This window comes from Solanum verrucosum, unplaced genomic scaffold (genome assembly GCF_900185275.1).
Source record: "Solanum verrucosum unplaced genomic scaffold, falcon-dt-bn FXZP01000009.1, whole genome shotgun sequence".
Taxonomy (NCBI): domain Eukaryota; kingdom Viridiplantae; phylum Streptophyta; class Magnoliopsida; order Solanales; family Solanaceae; genus Solanum; species Solanum verrucosum.
Window position 1 is genome coordinate 3,087,133 of NW_026020231.1, and position 24,346 is coordinate 3,111,478.

General features: G+C 28.8%; 1 protein-coding gene and 1 pseudogene across 1 annotated transcript; both read right to left on the bottom strand.

The window, feature by feature from the left end:
• Window positions 1-4,059: 4,059 nt before the first annotated feature.
• On the bottom strand, window positions 4,060-6,116 carry LOC125832472 (amino acid transporter AVT6E). Its single transcript, XM_049511623.1, has one exon. It carries the CDS (start codon window positions 5,879-5,881, stop codon window positions 4,463-4,465), a length of 1,419 nt encoding a protein of 472 aa, XP_049367580.1. The 5' UTR covers window positions 5,882-6,116; the 3' UTR covers window positions 4,060-4,462.
• Window positions 6,117-12,147: 6,031 nt separating this feature from the next.
• LOC125832265 (ethylene-responsive transcription factor 1B-like) lies at window positions 12,148-12,771 on the bottom strand (annotated as a pseudogene).
• Window positions 12,772-24,346: the final 11,575 nt, after the last annotated feature.

A 24,346-nucleotide genomic window follows, 5' to 3' on the forward strand; every position in this document is an offset into this window, starting at 1 on the left:
TTTAAAATTAGTCGAGTTGGTCGTGTGTTTTTTTTATCTCACTTGTTTTTTACTTTTAGAATCAAAATTTCAAAATCATGAGTGTAGTTTTTGAGTCAGATGTGTGTAAGTTAGTCTGAATAATAATATGAAAAGAAAAAGGAAAAGGTGGGGGTATGCATTTGTTTAGTGGGGTCATTTACTTTTGAAGCCCCATGTTCCATCCAAGAATTGGCCAAAAATGTGAATTAGAATTTAGGACTCTTCCAAAAGAGTTAGAAGTAATAAATTCATGGATTATATTGCCCATTAATCACGCTTAGAATAGTCTTTGGTCTATGGGGGTCAGCCTTACCAGTCACCCCCCCCCCCCACCCCACCCCAACTTGGCCTACCTTGCTTTTGCTTAATCACTTCAAGTTTGAATCACAAATTGTATGTAATTTTTCATGTTGGACTTTTTCTTTTACCTCTTAATTAGTCAACCTTAATTTTAATTTGGTTAATTACAAAAATTAAAAAAGCAGTTGACCTTTAAGACAGTACAACAACAGGATAGGCATTGGATAATAATGTTAATTGAGATTTGACTTGTTTTAAGTTATGCAAATTAGTGTTTCGCCGGCTCTTATTAATTTCCAATGTATTAAATATTACTAATAAAACTCAGATAATACTCAAAAATGATTAAGTTGATCTATCACTATCCAAGGGTGGACTCTAGGACCAGGTCTATACGTTTATGTCTGCTTCATTATTTTTATTTTTTGTTTAGTTTACTTTTGAAAAAATATGAAATGAAGAAAGACTTTTAAATAAGGATTTCAATCTAATTACTCTCCGACTCCATTCCATTCGTTTCAATTTATGTTTAACTGAAGATATTTATTTGTAATTATCTTCCACCAGCACATATATCGAATAATATTGTCCATCAAAATTTGAACAGATGAAGGAAAATCACTTAATATTTTTAACTCCGCTGGAATTTGAACTAGAGATAAGATGCTCCTTAGGTTCTTAAAACATATAATTTCCCTTTGAATTTTAAACAAAGATAACTATTATTCCTATCATGTGACTTGTTGGAAAATTGCAACAAACAAGTATGCTTTTTCAAAATGTTGTGAAACAAGAATGGGTTTTTTTTGTGCATGTATGCCCCTCATTATTTGAGTTGGGATCTTAGAAATGAAAGAACATTAACTCACGGGCCAGGCAAATGGCAATAACAAATGTTCACCATGTGAATAATGCAGGGGTGAGATTGTCCAAACTTTGGAATTTTTGTTACAAACAAAAGCTTTTGTCTCCTTATCCTACTACTCTATCTATATATATTTTGCCTTAACATCCTCAATGGCCCATGCCATATTAATTCTATTTTTATAATTTATAATTATAAATTGATGAATGATTAGTCAGAAATTATAACAAGATGCAATAAATAACGCTACACTTGAATATAACGTAACGCAATTTTTGAACTACCGTTGATACTATTGAAAAGTCTTCCTTATTTCAGGTGATCCAATAATAATTTATATAAATTTACAATAAGAATTGTTTATTGCATGATATAATTTTTGAACGAAAAAGGATTCATTACTTGTAGCTAGGGGTGTCAAAAATGAACCCAAATATAGATAACCCGCCCAAAACTTTAAGGGTTGGGTTCAAGATAATTAGAATTAAGTTCAATTTCAACTCATTCAAGCCTGGCCCATTTTAAGAAAATCCTCAATTGAGCGCAATTCAATCTTCAATTTCAACTCGTTTTAAAACTTTTTACTAAGATATGTTTCTATATTAAATGTATGAATTATTATTTATTTAACATCTTTTAGGATTTATCTATCCATTTGTTACTTTTTAAAAAAACATCTTGAGCTGAAATTCGAATTGTGATTATAAAAGTTAAATATCACTATGTTAAAATTATTGAGATTAATCGGGTCAAATTGGGCTGGTCAAGCCTTCACACCTAATTATAATCAGGTTTAACTGAAATTTAAGTAAAGATGTCAGATTATGATTATTGGGTCCTTGTTTAGGCATGCGGGATAAAATTATCAAATATTGCAGACAGATACAATTAATTTCATTGCCTCTAAATTTTTTTAAATTTATCCCTTACTATATATAACATATTATTGTTGACCTACAAGTCATACTCCATTGCTGTTCATTAAATTTAACAACTTCCAAAAGGAACATATTGCTCAGTTACTTATTTAGCATCGACCTGCACGAGGAAAAGCTCCTGTCACGATGAATCCTGCAATATATTGTTGGTTGGTAGATAATCCAGATTGAGTAGTAAAGTTAAGACGTCGAATACACTCTCAAAGACTTAAGACTATATGTGATGTATCCCTTGTGGGACGAATTATTGAATGAGTCATCTTCCTATTAAAGTTGAGGAGTCGGAGCATGTGTTTATGATAAGCCAAGATACTTTAGTGGTATAAAATTACAGCATTTTAGGAGGATACAGATACATGGACAATGTTGGAAGACATCTAACATTGTTTATGTTTTCTTTTTCCGGAATCAAGTTATGAGGCAAATTTGAGCTACAGAATAGTTTTTACTACATTTTACCAGAGCATCCATATCTCCGATTCATTCAAGATTGCCATGTGAGATACTCTACAGTTGACAATTGATAGTCAGAAATTGCAGCATCAAATAGTAGAAACAAGTTCAACACAATTAATTTGTACGGTACCAGAACTAATACCCTTTGTACAAGCAGATTTAGGAACGATTTTCAAGAACAAGTTGTAAAAGGATATACTAGGTTGCTGGTGATGAACACACCTTAAAACGTGTAGGGAGTTCAGGAACAACAATAATTTAGTGCATTCATATATGACGTTAACTCTACATGGTATGATGACCCCTACATGACAGAGGAAAAAAATGTGTGGAAAACTTTGAAGGACACTTTTAACAAGTGCAAGCAAACGAGTTAGAACTGACCTGTTTCATTATCTGTAATCTGGAGAAACTAGTCTCCCATGAATTCTGAGTTTGTAGTATGAGCTGTCTACTAAAATTCACACATGTTACTCAAAGAACAGGTTGAAAACCGAATTGGATGGAAGCAAAAGAACAACAACATCATTTACTGGATAACCATTTCAATCTCTCTGATCAACCATATCTCCAATTATACAAGATATTACATGAGATCGCAAAGAATGTGATTAAGAGACATAGCTATGGTTTATCATTCAGGAAAATACCCATTTTTCCCACTTAATCCAATCTATTCTCCTTTTCCCAGACCTCACGTGTGAAATAACCTTGGATATGTTGTTGTTGTTGTAATCCAATCTATCCTCTGACGGTAAAGAATTCAAAGCTTGCAGCATTCTAATTCCCTAAAAACACGTTTAGTAGAAAATCGTCCATCAACAACTTATACATGCCCGTGAATTGTGTGTTTATTACACTGGTCATCAGTTAAAATTTTCATAAAATGGTATGAAGGGAACAAGTAGAAAACTAACTTAAATTTGAAGGGGGGAAACGACACCACTACTAATGGAACAAGTCTGTTCAACTTCTCAGAGTCTCCATATGTCCAATTTATACTAGAAATTACATGAGATTTCACAGCAACATGACTAAGAAGACGTAGCTAAGTCTAAACCATTCAAGCAAGTGCCCACTTTACAAACTTATGCCAATATGCTTTTACGATTCCAAGTCTCTTAATCCCTTAAAACAAGTTTAAAGGAATTTATACAACATAAGAAGTACTTCCTCCGTTTCAATTTGTTTGTCTTAGTTTGACAGGGCGCGTAATTTAAGAAAGTAAGAGACTTTTGAATCTTGAGGTCTTAAATATCATAAACATGTTGTGTGGGATGTTGAAGTTAAGGAGTTGCCAAATTAGGAAAAACACTTTTTTTTTAAACATGCCAAAAAGGATAGTAAGACGAAAAAAAATGAAATAGAGGGAGTAATTGTTTCTTCTACCAGAATTCATAACAATTTTGACCAACAAAAAGAATAATACTCATTGAAAATATATTACTACAAATGCAAATAATGGAGCAGGTTTCAAACTTTCAGGTACTTATAAGAATGACATTCAATTATTGTATTCATAAGATAAGTTTGTTGTATGACCCTGTATGGCAGGGGAGAGAAAGCTATGAAGATATAGGTTGCCACCTTTAACGATTACAAATAAAGAAAGAAGAATTTAGACTTTACCAGTTGCCGCAATCCACATAACTCTCAATAACTAACATTTTTCTATGAATCCGGGATCACCATTCTATCAATCTGCAACAGCTATGACAATCTCTTGCTATTCTACATGGACTGGTAAAGCTTGAATGCCTTTTGAGTGGAACTATATCACAAGACTTTCCATTTAGAACCTGACAGTTTGACTTGGAGTAGCTTATCCTCACTTGGATCGGTAATGCAACAGGCCTTTCCACTGCATGAAAAAGAATGAACCTCAATCACTCTCGCTACTCATACTATAAATATTGCCACCCACTCCAACAATGCTAACTACAATGGCCAATATCAACATGAACCAAGACAAAATCTTCTCTCTCATACTCAAACCGCTTCCTTGTTTGCCCAGCCTTAGAGCAATAAGAGATGGAAATGTATAGCCTAAAGAAACTGCAGTTGTGGCCCCTGTAAATTTGAAAGCAGTCCAAATGTTGGGAATCATAGTCGACCCAAAATATAAGAGTGCCAGGAGAACGGCAGTCAAAGCCAGACACCTCTTCCTACTTTCTGTGAGTGGTGCAGATCCTTCAAACAACAAAGCATCCACTGTCTGCCTCAGGGAGAAATGGATAACAGGGAAAACAAGAACCAGATGGAAAACATAGCCAACACGAACAATGTAATTCAATGCTGTGCTGAAACGAATTCCAAGGTCCTTGTCAAAATTTGTGAGTATATCAGATTCAGTATCCTTTCCAAAAAGTAAATAGCCAGCTACTGCCGTAGAAGCATACACCAACACACAAATAGCAGAAGTAATTCGGCTCACACGGTTCATCTTCTGAGGTGATCGGCCTTCAAGCTCATTATAAATGGGCTGAACATTGAAATGGCAAACATACGCATTGGACATTATGGGAATCACCACAAGCAGGTCTAGGATTGCCTGCTTAGACCCGAAATCTGGTGTCATCCTTGGAGCTTCAATTTTCCCCTCGACAAGCTTAATAAATGCTATCGTGAAAGCGACTACAACAAACACAACAGCAAGAGCTACAGAAGCAGCTGAAGACAAACTCAAAGAATCGATCTTGTCCATTGCACAAAGGGGTGCAAGAAAAATCACCAATATGATCAAAACCACTAACTTCCTATGATCCCACACTCCATGACCTAACCATTGATCAAAAACCCCAGTATGTCGAATCGAACCCGACAAAACATCCCCAATTATAATCAAGTATACAACCAAAACACCAGCATTATTCACAATAATACAAATCTCAGACAGGATCTTCGCTGTTTTACCCAATGCAGCCTCAACAACTTCCCCATACGACGAAGCCTTGCATTGAACCGAAAACCGAACAAGCAATTCAACACTAATCTCAGACAAAACACCCATCAAGAATATCAAAATAACCCCAACAACCAACCCCAATACTTTCATCGTAGCAGGCAAAGCCATAATCCCCGCACCAATAATAGTAGTCGTAAGATTAAAGACTGCCCCATGTTCTCCAGACCCAGATTTATTTTCACCAAAAATAAGAGGTAAATCATCCAAATCTATATCATCGGCTTCAAAATCATCACCAGAATTTCGTTTCAAATATTCATTATCCCTAAAGTTATTATCTTTAACTTGTAATTCAACAAAAGATTCCTTGGAAACAGCCGAATAATTGCTATCCATAACCACAAATGCTATTTACAATTCAGAAATTAAATGCATCTACACGACATTTATGTAGCAAAAACAAGAAGAACTTACGTTAAAATCAGCGAAAACAAGAAAGTGGGTTTTGGATTCGATGACTCCGAGATTCAAAATTGTATTTCCAATGTAATCTAAGGATGAAAAGAACCCTAGATCGTCCAAGTCAAAGTTGAAGCGGTTTACTTTGTAACTCGAAAATGGCCGATTTAGAGAAGTTAAACAAAGTTTCCTATTTTTATTTTTATTTTTATTTTATTTGGTAAAATTTTCCTATTGGTTAACTCAACATGAAACTTCTGCCCAACATCATGTTTGAAAAAATAGTTTACTACTCCCTCCTTTTGTTCCTAATTATAAAGTGGATAAAAAGTTCTGTATTTTTCAAAGTAATTAATCATTTAATTGAGGGTATGATAGATTAAAAAAAATTATCTTTTCTTGATTTGTCAAAATGAACAAGTAATTAAGGATAACTATAAATAAAAAAGTGGGCAATTAATTAAGGAAAAGGGAGTAATATTTTAGGCACGCCAACAAAATTTATGTCACTACAAAATGGAAATGCAAATAACTAGTAAATATTCCCTATGTCCCTAGTTACTTGTTTACTTTTGAATTGACACACCTATTAAGAAAACAATGAATGACATAGTGAATTTATCTTTTAACCCTAATTAATTATGAAGTGAGTGAATTAAAAGCTTAAGATTTTCAAAAGGTTTTACCTTTTTCAAAAGGTTTTACCTTTTTCAAAATAATTAATTGAGGGTATAATAGGTAAAAAGAATTTGTCCTTTCTTGATTTGTCTAAATGGACAAGTAATTAGGGACAACTAAAAAATGAAAAATGAACAAGTAATTAGGGACAGAGAGAGTATTTTTTTCGTTCTTTTTTATATGTCATCCTTACTATAAATAGTTGGTCCATAAAATACTTGTCATTTCATAAAAACATTCATAAACTACAATACTCTTCCTATTATACTCTTGATAGTTAATTAGTTTTGAAAATAGATATTTGACCAACCTAGGAAAACTAATAAATAATTAATGTTTACTGTAATTACTTCATCCATTGATTAATTACTCTCACCATTGCATTACTCTATAACATTTGATTTTGAAACAAAAATCTCAACAAACAAATTAAAAATAAAAGATGGAGAAAAAATCAAAAATAATCTTGAAAGTTGAAGCTTTTATCAAGGAAGATGGCACATCTAAAGGTTTAAAGGATATACAAATAGAAAACTCAATCAAATTATGTGAATGCCAATTTGAGAAAAATCAAGATTCAAATAAAGGAGTTCTCATCTAATTTCATTATAAATAACATCATAGTCAACACGAATATTCAGATCAATTTGAAGTAATGGAATTTGAATATTTTGTGATGTTGTCATGTTTGCTTTAAGAATTTATGTAAAAAAATATTTTTACACAAAATATATAGGAAAATTGAGGTGAGAAATTTTTTAACTTTTTCAAGTTTGGGATCAATTCATAAAAAAAATTGGCTCCAAAAACTAACTTAAAAATTTAAATAGTCATTGCATTTCAATTTTTGAAATCTAGCATATTTATTATTTAATGAAAAGTTGACTTCAAAATACATTAAATAAGGGTAGAATTGTAAACTTACTTAGTTTCTTAATGCAAGTGAAATCTAAAAAGGTGATATATAAAAAGGAACAGAGGGAGTAGTAAGTAATTTACTACTATAAAAGATTAAATAACTACAAGTATTCTTTTTTACTCCCTTCATCCAACAATAGTTGTCCACTATATTATTTTAGAATGTCCAATAATATTTGTCCACTTTATAAAATCAATGGATAATGTAACATTTACTTCATATTTTACCCTTATCATTAATTATAATCATTTCTCTATTATATTTTTCAAGATATTGTATTTATTATATTCAAACGGTGATATAATAAAATTACCCCTTTATTTAAAATTTCTTAAAAAATGTGCAAAATCAATAGTAAAAAAATATTGTTGGACAGAAGGGGTATCATCTAAATTTTAAGTAATTTGATTCTATTAATAAAATTGACTTTTTGTGAAGTAAAGCATGATAATTAGATCTATGCCAAAAAAAGTAGTAATGTGTCCGAATAAATTAGTACAAGAAGCCATGAGTGTACCTTGAAGATAAAATTCCCAAATAACAAATGAGGGACGGTCATAATAAAGTTTACAAGTCATTTTTTTGATGTAATTGAAGGCAATGAGAAAGATTTCACAAGACTCTGCTTCGGACAAGAAAAAGTAGAGCAATAACAAGATGAAAAATTAGATTAATTAGTTATGTTTAGTTGACAATAATTTATACGAAAGCACATATTATGTATTTATTAAAGGGAAAAGGTCTGAAATATATTCGAACTTTGGTCGAAATTGTTGCTACGATACCGAACTTTGGAAAGGACCTTTTACCCCTGCACTATTTAATAGTGTATTTTAAAGGTATATATGTGCTCACGTGGACATCATAAATATTGCATAATTATAAATAGTAACGTGTCCACGTGGACACACATATATCTTTAAAATACACTATTAAATAGTGCAGGGGGTAAAAGGTTCTTCATAAAGTTTGATATCGTAACATCAATTTCGGTCAAAGTTAAAGTATTTTTTAGACCATTTTCCCTTTATTAAATCGATACTGATTACATGTGAGTATTTTTTTGGAAAAAAAAAATTCTTCTTCAAGTACATTTGACTTTTTTTTTTCTTTTTTTATACGTTTGCTAAAAGAATTGTAGGGGATGGGAGACAAAAATTCAAACACAAGTTATCAACAGCTAATGCCTTCAATATTAAGATTCACTTTGCTCGAGTTAAAGTTCAGTCAACTGGATCATGTACTTGTTTAAGTAACATTAAATAAACACAGGCATTTTTACTTTATGCAAATACCCCTTTTACAGGTAACTATTTTATTTTTTATTATATTTTTAAAAGTTATGTAAATATAGTTCTTAAAAAATGTATCCTTCTAGACCACGTCAGACTCAAATCTAATATTTACTCATATATTGCTCAACTTTACGAATCGTTTAATATTTTCAATAACTTACAAAATAGTTTATTGTGACTTAATGTTTTCTCACAAATTTTAATTTGCTCGAAAAGAAACCTCAAGCTGTGATCTAAAACGTTCATAAATTACAAGAAAGAATCATAATAATATCATTCTAGAAAAATACGACCGACAAATAATAAAGGGAAAATCACTTACATGTACCCATCTTAAAAAATTCTAATTAGTCTTTCCTCTTCCGTCCACGAAATTAGCAAAGCCCACCAATCAGGTAAATAGTATATGGCCCATTAAATTAGTATTGTAATATGGGCCTCATATCCTAAACCTAAAGAAACCTAAAACACTTTAATTCTATTGGAAAAAATACATATATAAACATATAAATGAACATAGATTTCTCTCACTTAATTGTAGTTAACGTATATTCTTAATCTTACATATCAATCTATTTAAGTATAATAAGTCAATGCTTCCTCTGTCTCTAATTACTTGTCCACTTTTCCTTTTATAGTTCTCCCTAATTACTTGTTCATTTTGACAAATCAAGAAAGGACAAATTTTTTTTACCTATTATACTCTCAATTAAATGACTAATTACTTTGAAAAATGTAGAACTTTTCATCCACTTCATAATTAATAGGGATAAAATGGTAAACTCATTATGTCATTAATTGTTTTCTTAATAGGTGTGTCAATTCAAAAGTGGACAAGTAAATAGGGACAGAGATAATATTATTTTGTGTAAATATATGAGACAAATAATTTTGTACCAAACTCCTTTGTAGGTGCTTGAGATACTTCTTCGTCCTCTCTAATTTGATTGGTGGAATGGACTCGACAAATATATCTTCATCGTTTAATTTATTATTTATATTTATTTACTTTTTTCTCCCTCATAAGTGTAATAAGATAGCATGTAAAATTTACTTCTCAATGGAGATAGAATAAATGAATAAAAAGTCGTATAAAAACCACTTAAGAATAGTTTCCTATTTGTGATACATAAGTTGTGCTTTTTTACATTAAGTTTGTAGAAGCAACAACACTTACATATTTGTGATGTTCCTTCGCTCAAAAGTTATATATTACTTTCATTTATTTTGATCTTCTTAAATGAAAATATTGATTTTGTCATTGTGAGATGTCACAGGATAAAAAATTATCTTGTAAAGCAGTAATACAAAATACAAAAGATGTTTTACAACTTTTCTTTTCGAATTAGTAGTACTACAAGATAAGATGTAATCCCCTTTTATGTTATTTTTTTTTTGTAAAAAGAAGATAATAATGTAACATTTGAAAGTCCAATTAAGGGATTTGTCACTTGCCAAAAGTTATAAATTTCACTATTTCTAGAGTAGACAAATAATGCTACTAATGTTTAATCATCCAAAAAGTTAAAAATAGAAATTCCATTTTGGAATGATGTAATAGGACGTGTTTGGTCACACTAATTAAGGGTCCCACATTACTAAAACTGAAAATCTAATATATCACGAGATCTCGCAAAAAGTTCATTATATCGTATGGGGAAATGACAACCACTCAGTTTTGATTACTTAAAGACCCTTTATTTACCATAAATATCAAAACTGCCATTTAAGGCTTTTTTTTTTTCTTTTTCCCTGTCGGACAAATCCTTAAAGATTTGGTTGTTTTATGAAGATTAGATTCATCCAATTGATAAAGTGACTAGGAATGGATCCACACGTTCAACGTTAGTGTCTACATTTATTTATTTATTTATATTATTATTCCACTAAAAGGTCCCATTGCTTCGACAACAAAACCCAATTATAGGCAATATTTCTAATCATGTTATAAAGTTTTTCATACTCTATCCCCTTCCAATTTAGCTCACTATTTGTTTCGATTTATGAAATTATAGAAGATCTTTTAATAAATATAGGGTGGGTTAGGTATGAGGAAAAAAAAATTCACAAAAGAGAAAAAATGATATAGTATTTTTTTGTATTTGATTTATAAGTAAAAATATTATTTTTAAAATACTTATACGTAATTTAAATAAATATTATGAGTCGGGATGGAGATAAGGTGTGGAGGTGGTGGGGATAAGGGCCAGGTGTTGGACTGTTGGAGGGACGTAGAGTTGAGAAAATTAGTGAGGAATGTCATTTGTGGAATTTATTTTCTCTAATTTCATCAAAAACGTTATTTGCGTCATCTCCAAGAAATTTATTTTCTTTAGAACTGATTTTATATATGTTGTATTTTATTTCTATGTAATAGTAGTGAAATGCATTATAGCGATACAGTTTTTTAGTCAAATATAATTATCCCTCTATAATAATCATGTTTAAATATTGAGTGATAATTACAAATATATTATGTATAAAAATGTAATGTTAAAACATTTATGATAATCATCATTAATGTTATGTACATGGTAAATTTTAAATACAAAAAAAATAATTAGCTGATGCCCATTGGTTAAAGTTTACCAGGAAAGGTTACTGATGTTTGCCTTTTTTATATTCATACTTTTGTTTTTAATTATTGAATTGATTAACAAATACATTTTTCTTTTTTCTACACAAAATCATTAACCTTTTTTTTCATACTTTATTTATAACGTTAAATGATATTTAATATTCAATGTCAATATCATACTCTCTCTGTCCCTATTACTTGTTCACTTTTGAATTGACACATCTCTTTAAAAAATAATTAATGACATAATGAGTTTATCATTTTACCTCTGTTAATTCTGAAGTGGATGGATTAAAAACATAAGATTTTTAAGGAGTTATATCTTTTTCAAAATAATTAATTGATGGTATAATAGGTAAAAAAAAATGGTCCTTTTTTTCTTTGTCAAAATGGATAAATAATTAGGGATAACTAAAAAGAAAAAGTGGACAAGTAATTAGTGGCACACAGGGAGTATAAAACAACACTTCATTGTAGCAACTATGAAATGGGGACCAATAAGAGTTATGGTGGAGTAATAAGTATTCTTTCATTCTTAATTTAAGGTGTAGCGCTCGAATTCCTTTTAGTACGAAACCGCCTTTGTTAGGGAGCGTCAGAGTGTTTTACCCCTAATATGGAACTTTTTGGGTTGAATTCAGATTTAATCGGATGTCAATATGAATACCAAATCCCTCGAGAAAAAAAACTACGGAAAAAAAAAAAAAAAGTCACGTCATTGCCGACATGTGGTTTATATATGCTTACTAGTATTACTATGATCACTTGAACTCAAAAGTTGTTCCAAATAATCGACACCCAAATCTTCAAACTCTACTATATTAACATTATAATTACTCTCATCTTTTACAACTTCCCTACTTATTTTATTTTTCTTGTTCAATTTCCTCTTCCTCGTAGAATGTCTCTTCTTAAGAGACACAATAGGTGAACAACCTTCTTCAGCATGAAATTTCATTTCATGTAGAGATTCAACAACTCTTTCAACTGAAAAATTCAAGATTGCACTTGTACCCCTCATTGAAAAAGCAACTTGATCATATGCCAAAGCAGCATCTTCAGCACTATCAAATGTCCCTAGCCATACCCTAATTCCATTTCTAGTTGAATCCCTTATCTCCGCCGCGAATTTGCCCCATGGCCTACGCCTAACACCTCTATAATTCTTTTCCTTTGATGAAGGTGTTGGATCGGCCATGGGAGTACTATTTTTTACTAAGGTGATAGTGTCTGAGTCAGCTTATGCGAGAAGGCCACAGGGCAACATCTCGTCCGAATCATTTATGTTGAATGGGAGGGAAGAGGTGTTGAAATTGAGATTGTAGAGAAAATTAGAAGAAGAAGAAGAAGAATTCATTGTGTTCTCTCTTTGTTTTTTTTTTCAAGAAAGATTTGAAAAGAAGTAGATGGACTACCTTGTTTTAGTAATAGTCCATTATGGGGAGAAGTTGTTGAGGCTTGATCCTCTTTTTATATCCATATAAGTAGGAAGGGCCCACAAAGAAAATCTACTACATTGGTTATAAATTTGAAAATTTATACTAGAGAAAATACATCATTACCCCATTCAATTATAACACTTTTTAAAAAAGGCACTTGAACTTTGAAAAGGTCCTAGTATCCTCTTATTCTTTTTCAGGGTGGATTAATTACCCCGTAATGATCCTATGTGGCACACAAAGTGTATTTCACTCGCCACTAGCGAGTGAGATAAACAAAAAAAAAATTATTTTATTTATTTTAGCATTTATTTAGTTAGAAATATGATTTTCTTTTTACTCTATTTGTTTATTGTATTTTTTATAAAAAAAAAATTTATTGTATTTTTGCAATTGAGATCTATCGGCACTCCGATGAACAAGCTGCCATGCTTGCACTGAAAAATAAATTAGCGGCCATAGAAAATTTCCACTCCAAAGCTTTGAAGAAAATTGATGGGATTGTTGAAAGAGAAAGAGATGAAAGCGGAGTGAGGTGGTGAAGGAAGATCGGAAAGAAGCGCTAGAGAGATCGACGGCGACGATGAACAACTGAGAGGGAATCGCCAGGGGTCATGTTCAAACGAAGTAGAAAATTCCCCATCTGAATTAGAGAGAGACTTCCAGTCTTTGCAGATGCAACACATCTTAATTTCGAGTAAAAAATACACAAAAAGAAGATTAACCATGGGAGAAAATAGAAGAAATTTTGCTCCTATAGATTTGCTTAGCCATTGTTGAGATGTGTTATTGATGTTATGGCAGTGGCGGCTATGCAAGAGAATTGCCGCCGCCGGCGAAAAGAACAGCTATTGCTGTTGAATTATTTTTGAAGAAGAAGAAAAGATAAATTATTTATTATTTTTTAAAAAAATGAATAAGAAATAACATATATGAAAATAAAATATTAAAAGTAACCTAATTGACACATGGTAAGTATTGATTGGTGCGTGTATGCACTTCCTTTCTTATATTTGGGGTTGATTGAAAAATGAGATACTTTTACCAAATTTAAATTGTTTAAGGGGTACGAGGACCTTTGTAAAGTTTGAGTGTCTTTTTAAAAAGTGTTATAGTCGAATGGGATAATGATGTATTTTCTCTTTATACTATCAAATCAAGTAACATTCAATAATACAATTGAATCGTAATTTAAATAAGATATATTATCTATTATATTAGAAAATAATTGACTTAATACTTCATACTTTTTGTGTATATATCTCAAAGATGAAATAACAACTTATATCGTATTGTCGATTTTAATTGACCTATTTCAATTAAGATATGAGAGTAAAATAATTTACATTTAATTTCATCAATTTTGACTAAGAACTCAAATATAAGTTAAAACTATTTTCTAAGTATTTGGTGTGTTATTTTATGATCACAAGAAAGTAATAAAATAAAATGAAAATTTTATAAGTGAGAAAAAGAACAAAAATAAAAGAGTAACCAAGGAGGATGTTTTGGAATTATTTTATGGCTTCTGGTGATTAATTTTAGAGATAATTAATTATAATTAGATGTAAACTTGTGTTTCTTCTAAGAAAAAAACAACAAACGGGCAAAGAGTTGTCCTTTTCTTTGATTTTGTTATTTGGTAATCAAATTCTCTGGGGTCAAGCCAACCACTACTACATTACAAACAGAAAGGAAAATAAATGGATGAAATTAATAAATTAATTATGAGAACGGTTCAGATTAATACTCCTTTCTATTCAAAATAAGTGTCCATATCCAAAAGATTTTCATTTTCTTAAATATACCTTTGTGCCAATAAATTCATCTAAAAAGTTTGAGGAGAAAAAAAGGCACCTTTTCACTATTATAAGGGATAATAAAATAGTTTGTCATTTTAACTTTTTATTTTATACTCCTATATTATTTAATACACATATTAGTATTTCATTAATCTTTTCGGATAAAATAATTCTTACTTTTTCTCATTAAATTATGTGAGTATTACGTAAGAAGAAACGGAAAAAGCACACTAAATACTACATTAGCTATGTTGAATATTATATCAAAATTTAATTCATCTAAAAACACTAATCATATTATATACTTATATAATATAATATATAAGTACTATTTTAATTTTTAAAAAGACCAATCAAACGGCACATGTACGAGCGGCTGTGCCACTTCCTCGTCTTTTCACTTTACTTTGGGATGTTGTAAAGTAACCTTCTCTGTCACAAACAAATTTCTCCTTCCTTTAGTAAAGGAGTCGTTTGGTAACTGGTTTGAAAATAAGTTACGTAGGTATTAAATACTGCATACGTTTAAAAAATAATTTATTTATATATAAAATTAATATAGTATTTATTTTATAATTTAGAAATTTGTATGAATTAATACATGTACAAATTATGAAAAAATCTATGTATTATTTTATATAGGATAAAAAGTGGAATAAATAATACATGAATAACTAAAACTTTACATAAAATAATACATAAATTCTCTCATAACTAATACATATATTATTATTATATATATATATATATATATATATATATATATATATATATTTACTTAATTCTAATTAACTACCAAACGAACCCTTAGCTTGAATCTGTTTGAATTAACTTATTTTAGGTGTTTTTGAATAAAAGCAGCTTATGTATTTTTATAATGTTTGCGTGAAAAATGTTAAAGTAGATACTTATTTTTAAGTCGAAATAATAGAAGTAAACCAGGAGTCGTATTATAATGTATGGCTATAAGCTCATTCAAACATACTTTAATTACTCATGTCTCAGTTTAGGTGATATTTTGTTACGTCAAATTAATTTTTATTTGATAAATATTATTATAATTTATAATATTATTGTGTAATTTTTCAACATATAAACTTCTTATAAAAAGTTATGTTTAAATTTATGATCGAAATTAAATAATTAAAATAATAACTCTCAAAATTCCTTCACAACTTTAATACAAAGGGAGTAGCTCAAAAATGAGCCAAGCTGAGGTAATCAGCTAGCCGGTCCGAATAAATGAATAAACAAGTCAGTGGCTCAGTGCTCATAAATTAACAAAAAAAAAAAAGAGAGAAGTTAAGTACAAGTCCAAAGTTGAATTAATTAGTAAGTAGAATACGTAATTATTAGAGTATCCAAAATTGATCTAATTTATTATTAATAATAATAATTTAATATAAATACACAATTTAAATAAGAATAATTGAATTTAGTCAAACTTATAATTAAAGACTTCTACTTTTGCACTTGACTACAACTGTAAATGTAAATATAAAGACGAAATTTAAAAAGGTTAGTATAAAGTACCTTCATAATAAATTACAAATAAAAAATAGACACGAACAGGCTCATTATCATTTTCGAAATTCGAGCAATATATTAGTATATTGGATGTTGATAAGGTGAAAATTACAGGAAAACATGTAAAACCAAATGTTAGAAGTTGAGTAGGACGTTTGAGTTATGGTGCAACACTTATTTGACTATCATCGACAATACTCATTATTAAAGAGGTGACGTGAATTTAAGGGACCAAAATTATTTTCTTCTTTGTAATAATTAATTTATTTCGTACAGTTGGTAAGATTACGACAACAATTAACCGTGCTACATCTCAAATTATATTAGTAATGCTCCATTTCTTTTATGTTCAATATATACTCACTGAAAAGGACATATATTATGGATGTGTTCAATACGAAGATTTTTTTTATTTTTTTTTATATTTTCATGTTTAATTGGTCAAATATTTTCTTTAGAAAAAAAAATAAAATGTGGAAAGTGGACTTCCTAGTTCCTAATGAAAATAGATTGACAAAATTCGAAAGACTTTTTTATTTTGTAAAATTTTGTGTTAAAATAAAATTAGATCTATAAATTAGAACGGAGGAAGTATGAAATTGTATGCATCTGGAAAGCGGACAAGTGACATAGCGATAAAAAGAATAAATGCACAAAACAACCTAGCTAACCTCATTCACCAGAAAATAAAAATATCCCTTCTATGATTGAATAAATAAATAAATATGACATGTCTATTCAATCTTAGTCTCCATATCAATCAGAGATGATTTAATTTTTTTATTTTAACAAACATAGCATAATTATTTTTTATTTGTTTTGATTTAAGTGAACAAATTATTTCATATTTATGATGGTTAAATAATTGTTTCATATTATTTGATTACTTATTAAATAAAAATAGAATTTTTTTTTTCTATTTTATCCTTAAAAACAATATGACCTTTTGAATGTGAAAAATTCACAATACTAGTTATTCGTATACTCTTTGTATATTTTTTTTGAACTTACTTTTATAGGCATTGGTATGAACAGAGAACAAAATAATAAAATTGATCAATCTATTATCTATCAATGATTTTTTAGACATCGTATAAAATAGAAAGTGTCCAATGGAGTAGTAGCTTTTTCTTCATAGCACACTCACCATGATATCCTAATACCCAAACAACTTATATGAATATGGAGCAATTACCGACCAGGATTATGGTGGATTGATGAGTATTCTTTCATTCTTAACTAGAAGTCTCGAGTTTAAGTTTCTCTGGATAAAAATTCTTAATGTGGAACTTTTCGACGTGAATCTAAATTTAATCAAAGTCTAATATGAATACCAAAATATTGAATGGAAAATAAAAAAGAAAGAATATAGAGTAATTACTTTTTAAAAGAAATAGAAAAAGAAAAGATGCAGTCATGAGAGCAACATGCTGACTTTTCTTGTATAGTAAAATGCACCCACCCCATGTTTGGATATGCAATAAAAGAACAAGTTGGCATTGTTTCTTTATATCATATCATAGGTCCCAAGAAAAAAAAGCAAAGCTCCATTCATCACTAATTTATCCCTTGTCTTATTCCCCAAAAAACATTGGTATATCATATATTTGTATATGATAAAGTATCTTTTTATGTAAAATGACAGTAATGAGCAATAGAATGTCAATTTTATTCGTTGTAACGACGTCCCTATTTCATTATAATTAAAATTTACTAGTCCACCACCCACATGTTTCGACTCGCATTAAATGATGGACCACTTGTTAAATTGAGTAAAGATATATATGTTCAACTTATTCGAAATTTATCACGATTCAATTATGCAAATATTCATCTTTCCTTTTTGCATGGCATGCGGAGTTGTGATTTCTACCTACACAACATTTACTTATAATTTACTCCATTTTAAGTGGATCAATGACTTTTTCTTCATTCAACTTAATTTGATCTGTTTAAGTTAGCATTTAGCCTCAAGTTTTCAAATATGAGAATCTGTTGACGTAGTAATATATTTATATATATATATATATATATATATTTATACTAGATATAAAAAATATGAAATAAGTACTAACATATAATCCAATGTGTGGACCACAGTCACAGTTGGCTTAGTTGCCACTTGCCATCACTGCCGGTGACAAGTGTAATTACTAGTGCTATTTCTCATTGGAGGGTAAAAAATACTTTTTAATAAAGTAATTTCGTATTGGAGACTCAAACTAAAGACCTTATTCAAAATAAGAAGGGATGAAAAAGTACTTACCATTCACCCCAATCCGTTATTATTGCCGCTAAATAATTGCCACTAAATCCTTCTTTTGTTGTAGTGAGTGCTACTTACATTATATTATTGTCTCTTGAGATTGCTTCGTTTTAATTTGTTTTTTTTTTAGTTTTTCACAATTTTTTAATGTTAACACTTCAACCCTCTAATGTTGTTACTCTACTATATATATATATATATATAATTTTTATAATGTAAAAATAATTTACATGCATCAATTGAAAATTGTCACATATTGTCCTTGCATAAAACATTAGAGGACTAACGTCCTGAGAAATTTAAATCTTTTTATTATGAAGCATTTTATCTCTGTCATAAAACTTTTCAACATGAATTTAAATTTATTCGATTCTTATACGGAACGAAAAACAAAAAAGCTCATTATTTGTGTGTCACCTTTCGATTAAAGAGAAGATAAGGGGGTGGTCCACGTTGATTGTGGGTCACACGTTCCTTGAACGGGCCAAACGGGCTTAGTTGTAACTCTTGGGCCCATCTAAAAATAAAATCTTAAACAGAAGACACCAATTAATATAAAATATTTTCAAAACCAATTTTTTTTTGGGCAGGTCACATATATGTACACGTGTGTTAATTCTTTATTCCACTTGTTCTTTTCTCTTTCTCACCTTTTTAAAAATAATAATAATACTCAGTGTGCCTAATTTTACAAAAATAAATATTGGTCTTATCAAATCCATTTTTTTCATTGATTGAGATTTCCTCTAATACCTTTTTATATATATTTTAATTACAAAAAACTGTGATAGTATGGTTGCTAAATCGGTTGTTTATTTCAAATAATCAAAATTTTAACATTTGAATTTGTATAAGTATGTTTTACTCTAGTTTTCTGGCATTGCTTATGAGTAGTAGGGAGATAGAGAATTTTTTATTTTAAAAAAAAAGTTTCAGATTAAAATATGAGTCTGTAATTTTCTTAATAGAATAAATATATCAGATAAGGTTGACAAAAGCAAGAACCAAATATTAATATGTGGCCTACATATAGTCATATCTTTTAATAGAATATGTAAAATATATATAATTATAAGCAATTATTTATAAGATAATATAAAAATATTAATCGATAACTTAATATAACTAATATTAACTATGTGCCAACAACAACAATATTAATATACATAGTGAAATTTATAGTTAAAAATTTGAAAGGAGCAGAATATACGTAGATCTTATTTCTATCTCGTAAATATAGAGAGATGTATTCTTGAAAGACCCTCGACTCTAGTAATAACCTACTGCCACAAATTAAAATTCATTTAATTAGAATAGTTTAATTTAATTCTTTTGTTTTGTTTCCCACTCAGTGTTCGATATTTATGTTGGAGTCCAACTAAATCCAAATTCATGTCAGAAAATCCCATGTTAGGAATAAATCACTTTTATTTATTTATAATCCACTATTTGTGGACAGCATGAGAAAAGGAAATGGTCATGGATAGTTTCATACAAATAATCATAAAGGGCAGCCGGCCAGGTCATTTAACATGACTATAATGTACTATTTGAAAAAGAAATCAATTTAAAAAAAAAAACATTTATTTCTCTTATTTGGTGGACCTCGAAGGGGTTGGGGTTGGGGTGTGGGGTATGATAATAAATTAAATTATAGGACATACTTATATAATTAATTAAGTATTTTATTTGTCCTTAATTATTTGTCCACTTTTGAATTGACATAGTGAATTTACCATTTTACCCTTATTAATTATGAAGTGGATGAATTTAAAATTTAAGATTTTCAAAATTTACACCTTTCAAAATTAATTTATTGAGGATATAATAAGTAAAAAGTTTATTTATTTTTTATTTGCCAAAAAGGACAAATAATTAAGAAAAGAGGGAGTACTTGTTTGGTATACATTAACTTGTCTTAATAAGTAACCCTTGTTTAGGTCAAGGGGGAACCTATATATATATATTATGCGTTTAGTTAGAAAAAAATGGCATGTGAAGCAGTTATTACTGTATTTTAATTTAAAATACTATAAAAACTCATAAACTTCAAATTTTAGATCTGTATCTTCATTTGATAGTTGATATACACTAACAAATAAAAATAGTTTTCTTATAATCTGGTCCAAAGGAGTAAAGTTCGAGTTACTCTAGTTCACTGTTTAATCAATTCAAAGTAAACTTTTCATTTTATTTGTGATGATGAGATTTTATAGAAATATAAATATTAGTACTGTATATCATATTTAATATCATGATTAAAAATACTGTATAATTTATAACTATACAAATAATATAACTGGTTCAAAACTATAAATTTTGAAAATCACGTTTTTTATATAGATTGTACTTAATTAAACAAGAGGACATGAATAAAATGGAGCGAATATAAATCTTTCATAGAGTACTCAATTACTATATTTTAAAATGAGATGATCACCTATTTCAATACAACATAGGAGTAATTACTATAAAGAGGTAAGAAAACACAATTGTCTTGCATTTAAAGCAAAAGAAAAGAAAAGATGATAAAAGTTAAAGAGATAAATTCCATTTCATTGACCTATATATTCAAATAAAAAAACATTATAATTTGCACAATCAGACAATATTAATTAATAAAGGGTAAAGTTAAAATATGTTGTCAAACTTTATAAAATGATCAATTTTGTCATTCATCAATAGTTGGGTAGAATATGCTCTTATTATGTTAATATTAGTTCAAATAATGCCCCTCATTCTACTAATATCAAAAGCTTTATAAAATGAGAACATTCTTAATAAAGAAATATATTTATATTTGTCACTAAACTTTGCAAAACGGTACATAATAAAAACAATTATAAGTAAGATCAAAGAAGATAGTATATGCGTAATTTTTATCTCTATATTAAAAAATCAAAATATTATTTCTGATGGACTATTAACTCAATCAAAATACTCCCAAATCAAATATAAATATAATGAATCCATATCAGAACAATAATTTTCTTAAAAAATATTTTCACATAAATTAAGACGGAATGGAGTATAATTCAAGTTGACTCATATAGCGCCCTTATAATTGGTTACGAATTAATTACTTAAGAAAAATGGACCACACTATTTCAGAGCATTAAATTAAAACTATAACCCGCAAAGGCAGTAAATGACAAGTCACATAAATAGCATAAGCTCCACTGTCCCCCTCTATACTACTCTATTATTATTATTTTCTTAAAAAAAAAAACAGCACTATCTGACACTGACAACTTCTTATAATAAAATCCTACGATTCATATCTAAGATTGACTGGCTCTACGTAATTTCTCGCAATATCTCTCTAATATCCCGATATTATAGGTGTTACGATACGATATACGATATGGATTAGGATATTTTGTTCCTGACATTATCTACTTAACGTGTAGTGATGGAGATATATTCAATAAATAGAAATAGAAAAAAATGGAAAAAAGAAAGCGATATTTAACGTAACATTCAATCAATTAATTGGACCCACTTTCACCTATACGGCGCGTCTCTTCACGTAACATCTGCCGAAAATCTGATTAACCAATCAAATATCCACAACGAAGCCTTGCGCAGGACAGTACTATTGGGAGTAATTCGCAACCATATAAAAATATTTCAAATAAAAAAGTTGATTAAGTAGTAGTACTCACTTTTATTTGTCGGTTTTGAATTTTGGTACGTTTATTAATAATTAATGATTAATTCATATATAGTCTTAATCTTAGAAAATGATTTCAAAATACTAAGCATTTTCTCTGTCTACTTTAAATATTATGATTTCATTTTTTAAAATCAAATTATAAGAACTTTGCCTAATATTTTACGATATATATTGATATGTAAAAAGTTACAATCGTCTAGTTTTTTAATATTTAATTTTTTTAATTTAAAATATCAAATTAGTGTAATCTAATTTAACTTTGTAAATTATCAAATTATTTTTTGAAAAGCTCAACATGACAATTAAAAATGGACAGAGAAATTAGTTAATATTAAAGGTACCGTAAAAAAATAACTAAAAGTTACTCCCTCCATCCATTTTACTTTGTCAAATTTTGACTTTACACGCCTATTAAAAAATGATTAGTATAGTGAGTTATCATTTTATATTTATTAATTTATAGGGTCCCAAAATCATTAACTCCATCTATTTTACTTTGTCAAATTTATGTTTAGTGTTCAAATAAAACTTGTATAGATACATTTTTTCGGAGGGAATTTAAAAATTAATAAGAAAAAAGAGTCAATCAAGTCATATGTGAAAGTACAAAAAAATAATAGTAATATCAATACTTTTTTGCACTGAGAGATCATAAGACTACAAAAAAAAGCCATAGAAACGTTGGTTAAAAAATTACACAGATAAAATAAAAAAGAGGTTTTGCAAAGAAAAAATGCAAAAGAAGAAATGACTAAAATTTGAGAAAATGTAAGTGTGAGAGAGAAAGTGTGATAATTAGGAAAGGGACCCACAAATAGTTATTTATATATATTTTTTCGTTTATAAAATCAAAATATAAGTATTTTCCTTAATTCTAACAATTATTTTCTATCAAAAGTATAAATAAAATTTGTAAAGTCGCAAAAAGTCTTTTAAATTTTTTTTAATAAAATTATCATTTTTATTTATAATTTTCTAAGAAATGTGTAAGGAAAGTAGATAAACAAAATATTTATTAAATTTCACCTAGCTTGAATTTTAGAAATAAAAAATATCATATAAATTGATGAAAATATTAAGTATTTATGTAGGTGTTTATGGATATTTTTCATGAATAAAATTATTAAAGTATGAAAGTGCAAAATTTGAAACAATGGTTGAAAAAAAAAAAGTAAGAGAGAGGGGAAAAAATGTCATAAAGGATGAGAGAGATGTCAAAGAATAAATGGAGCCTCATATAAATTTTATCTACCACATCATAGTTGTGCCTCATACAAAATAAATTTTTTCGTGACTAGTGAGTTGGGGTCAGATCATGATTATGTGATAAAAACTCACAAGGAAGACAAGATGTAGTGACAAAGTTAAATAGAAACTAAGGAAATTCAATTAAATATCTTTTATCAAAAATTATATTGTTTTAATTGATACAAAAAAATATATTTTCTTTTGCTATATAAATTGTTGAGTCTCTAGACATAAGAAAAGATCATAGTATAATAATAAATGGTATTAAAAGATTTCCATAAATCACAAGTTTAAATATTAAGTGAAATAATTTAATGTTTTCTAAAAAATTATAAGATTTTTTTATTTCATCACTAATATCTTGCGTTCGTTGTTTGGATACAAATTTAGGACAAACAATCCTTTGTCATGTATTCACAAAGTTAAAGTGAATACCCAACATGATCTTTCTTAAAAAGGAAGAAGAAGAACTATACAAAATTAAAGTGAGTGTTGGAAAATGCTATAAAAAATTAATGGTCAAAGATGCAAAAAAAAATGTGGTGACTATAATATTAAACAAAAGTATAGTTTTGCGGGAAATTGAAATTATATATTAAGATATAAAGCTTGTAGTTTTTCTTGAAGATGTACATATTCTTAAATTTGAAATATACTAGCACATAACTCAGATAAAAATTTATGTTTTGTTGTTACGTAAGTTTGTTTGAGTTTTTATTTTTCCTTTGTATGTATTGTTGGGTTCGAAAGTGATTAGGGCGTCATGCGAAAGTTTATAATTGCAAATCATGACATCGATAAATCATATGACAAAAACTTATACTAAAAATCAAAATATTATTATATGAAATTTGGTTAATTGGCCTACATATTAAAGACTAATAAAAAACATTAAAATTGTAGAGAGAAAATGACCCCATAAAAGTCTCTGAACGACGACATTGTGGATGCTATTGTGTTGTTGATATGAGAAG

What these genes read in the sequence shown, in the direction of transcription:
- LOC125832472 (XM_049511623.1), bottom strand. Translation starts at nt 5,881, where the DNA reads ATGGATAGCAATTATTCGGCTGTTTCCAAGGAATCTTTTGTTGAATTA.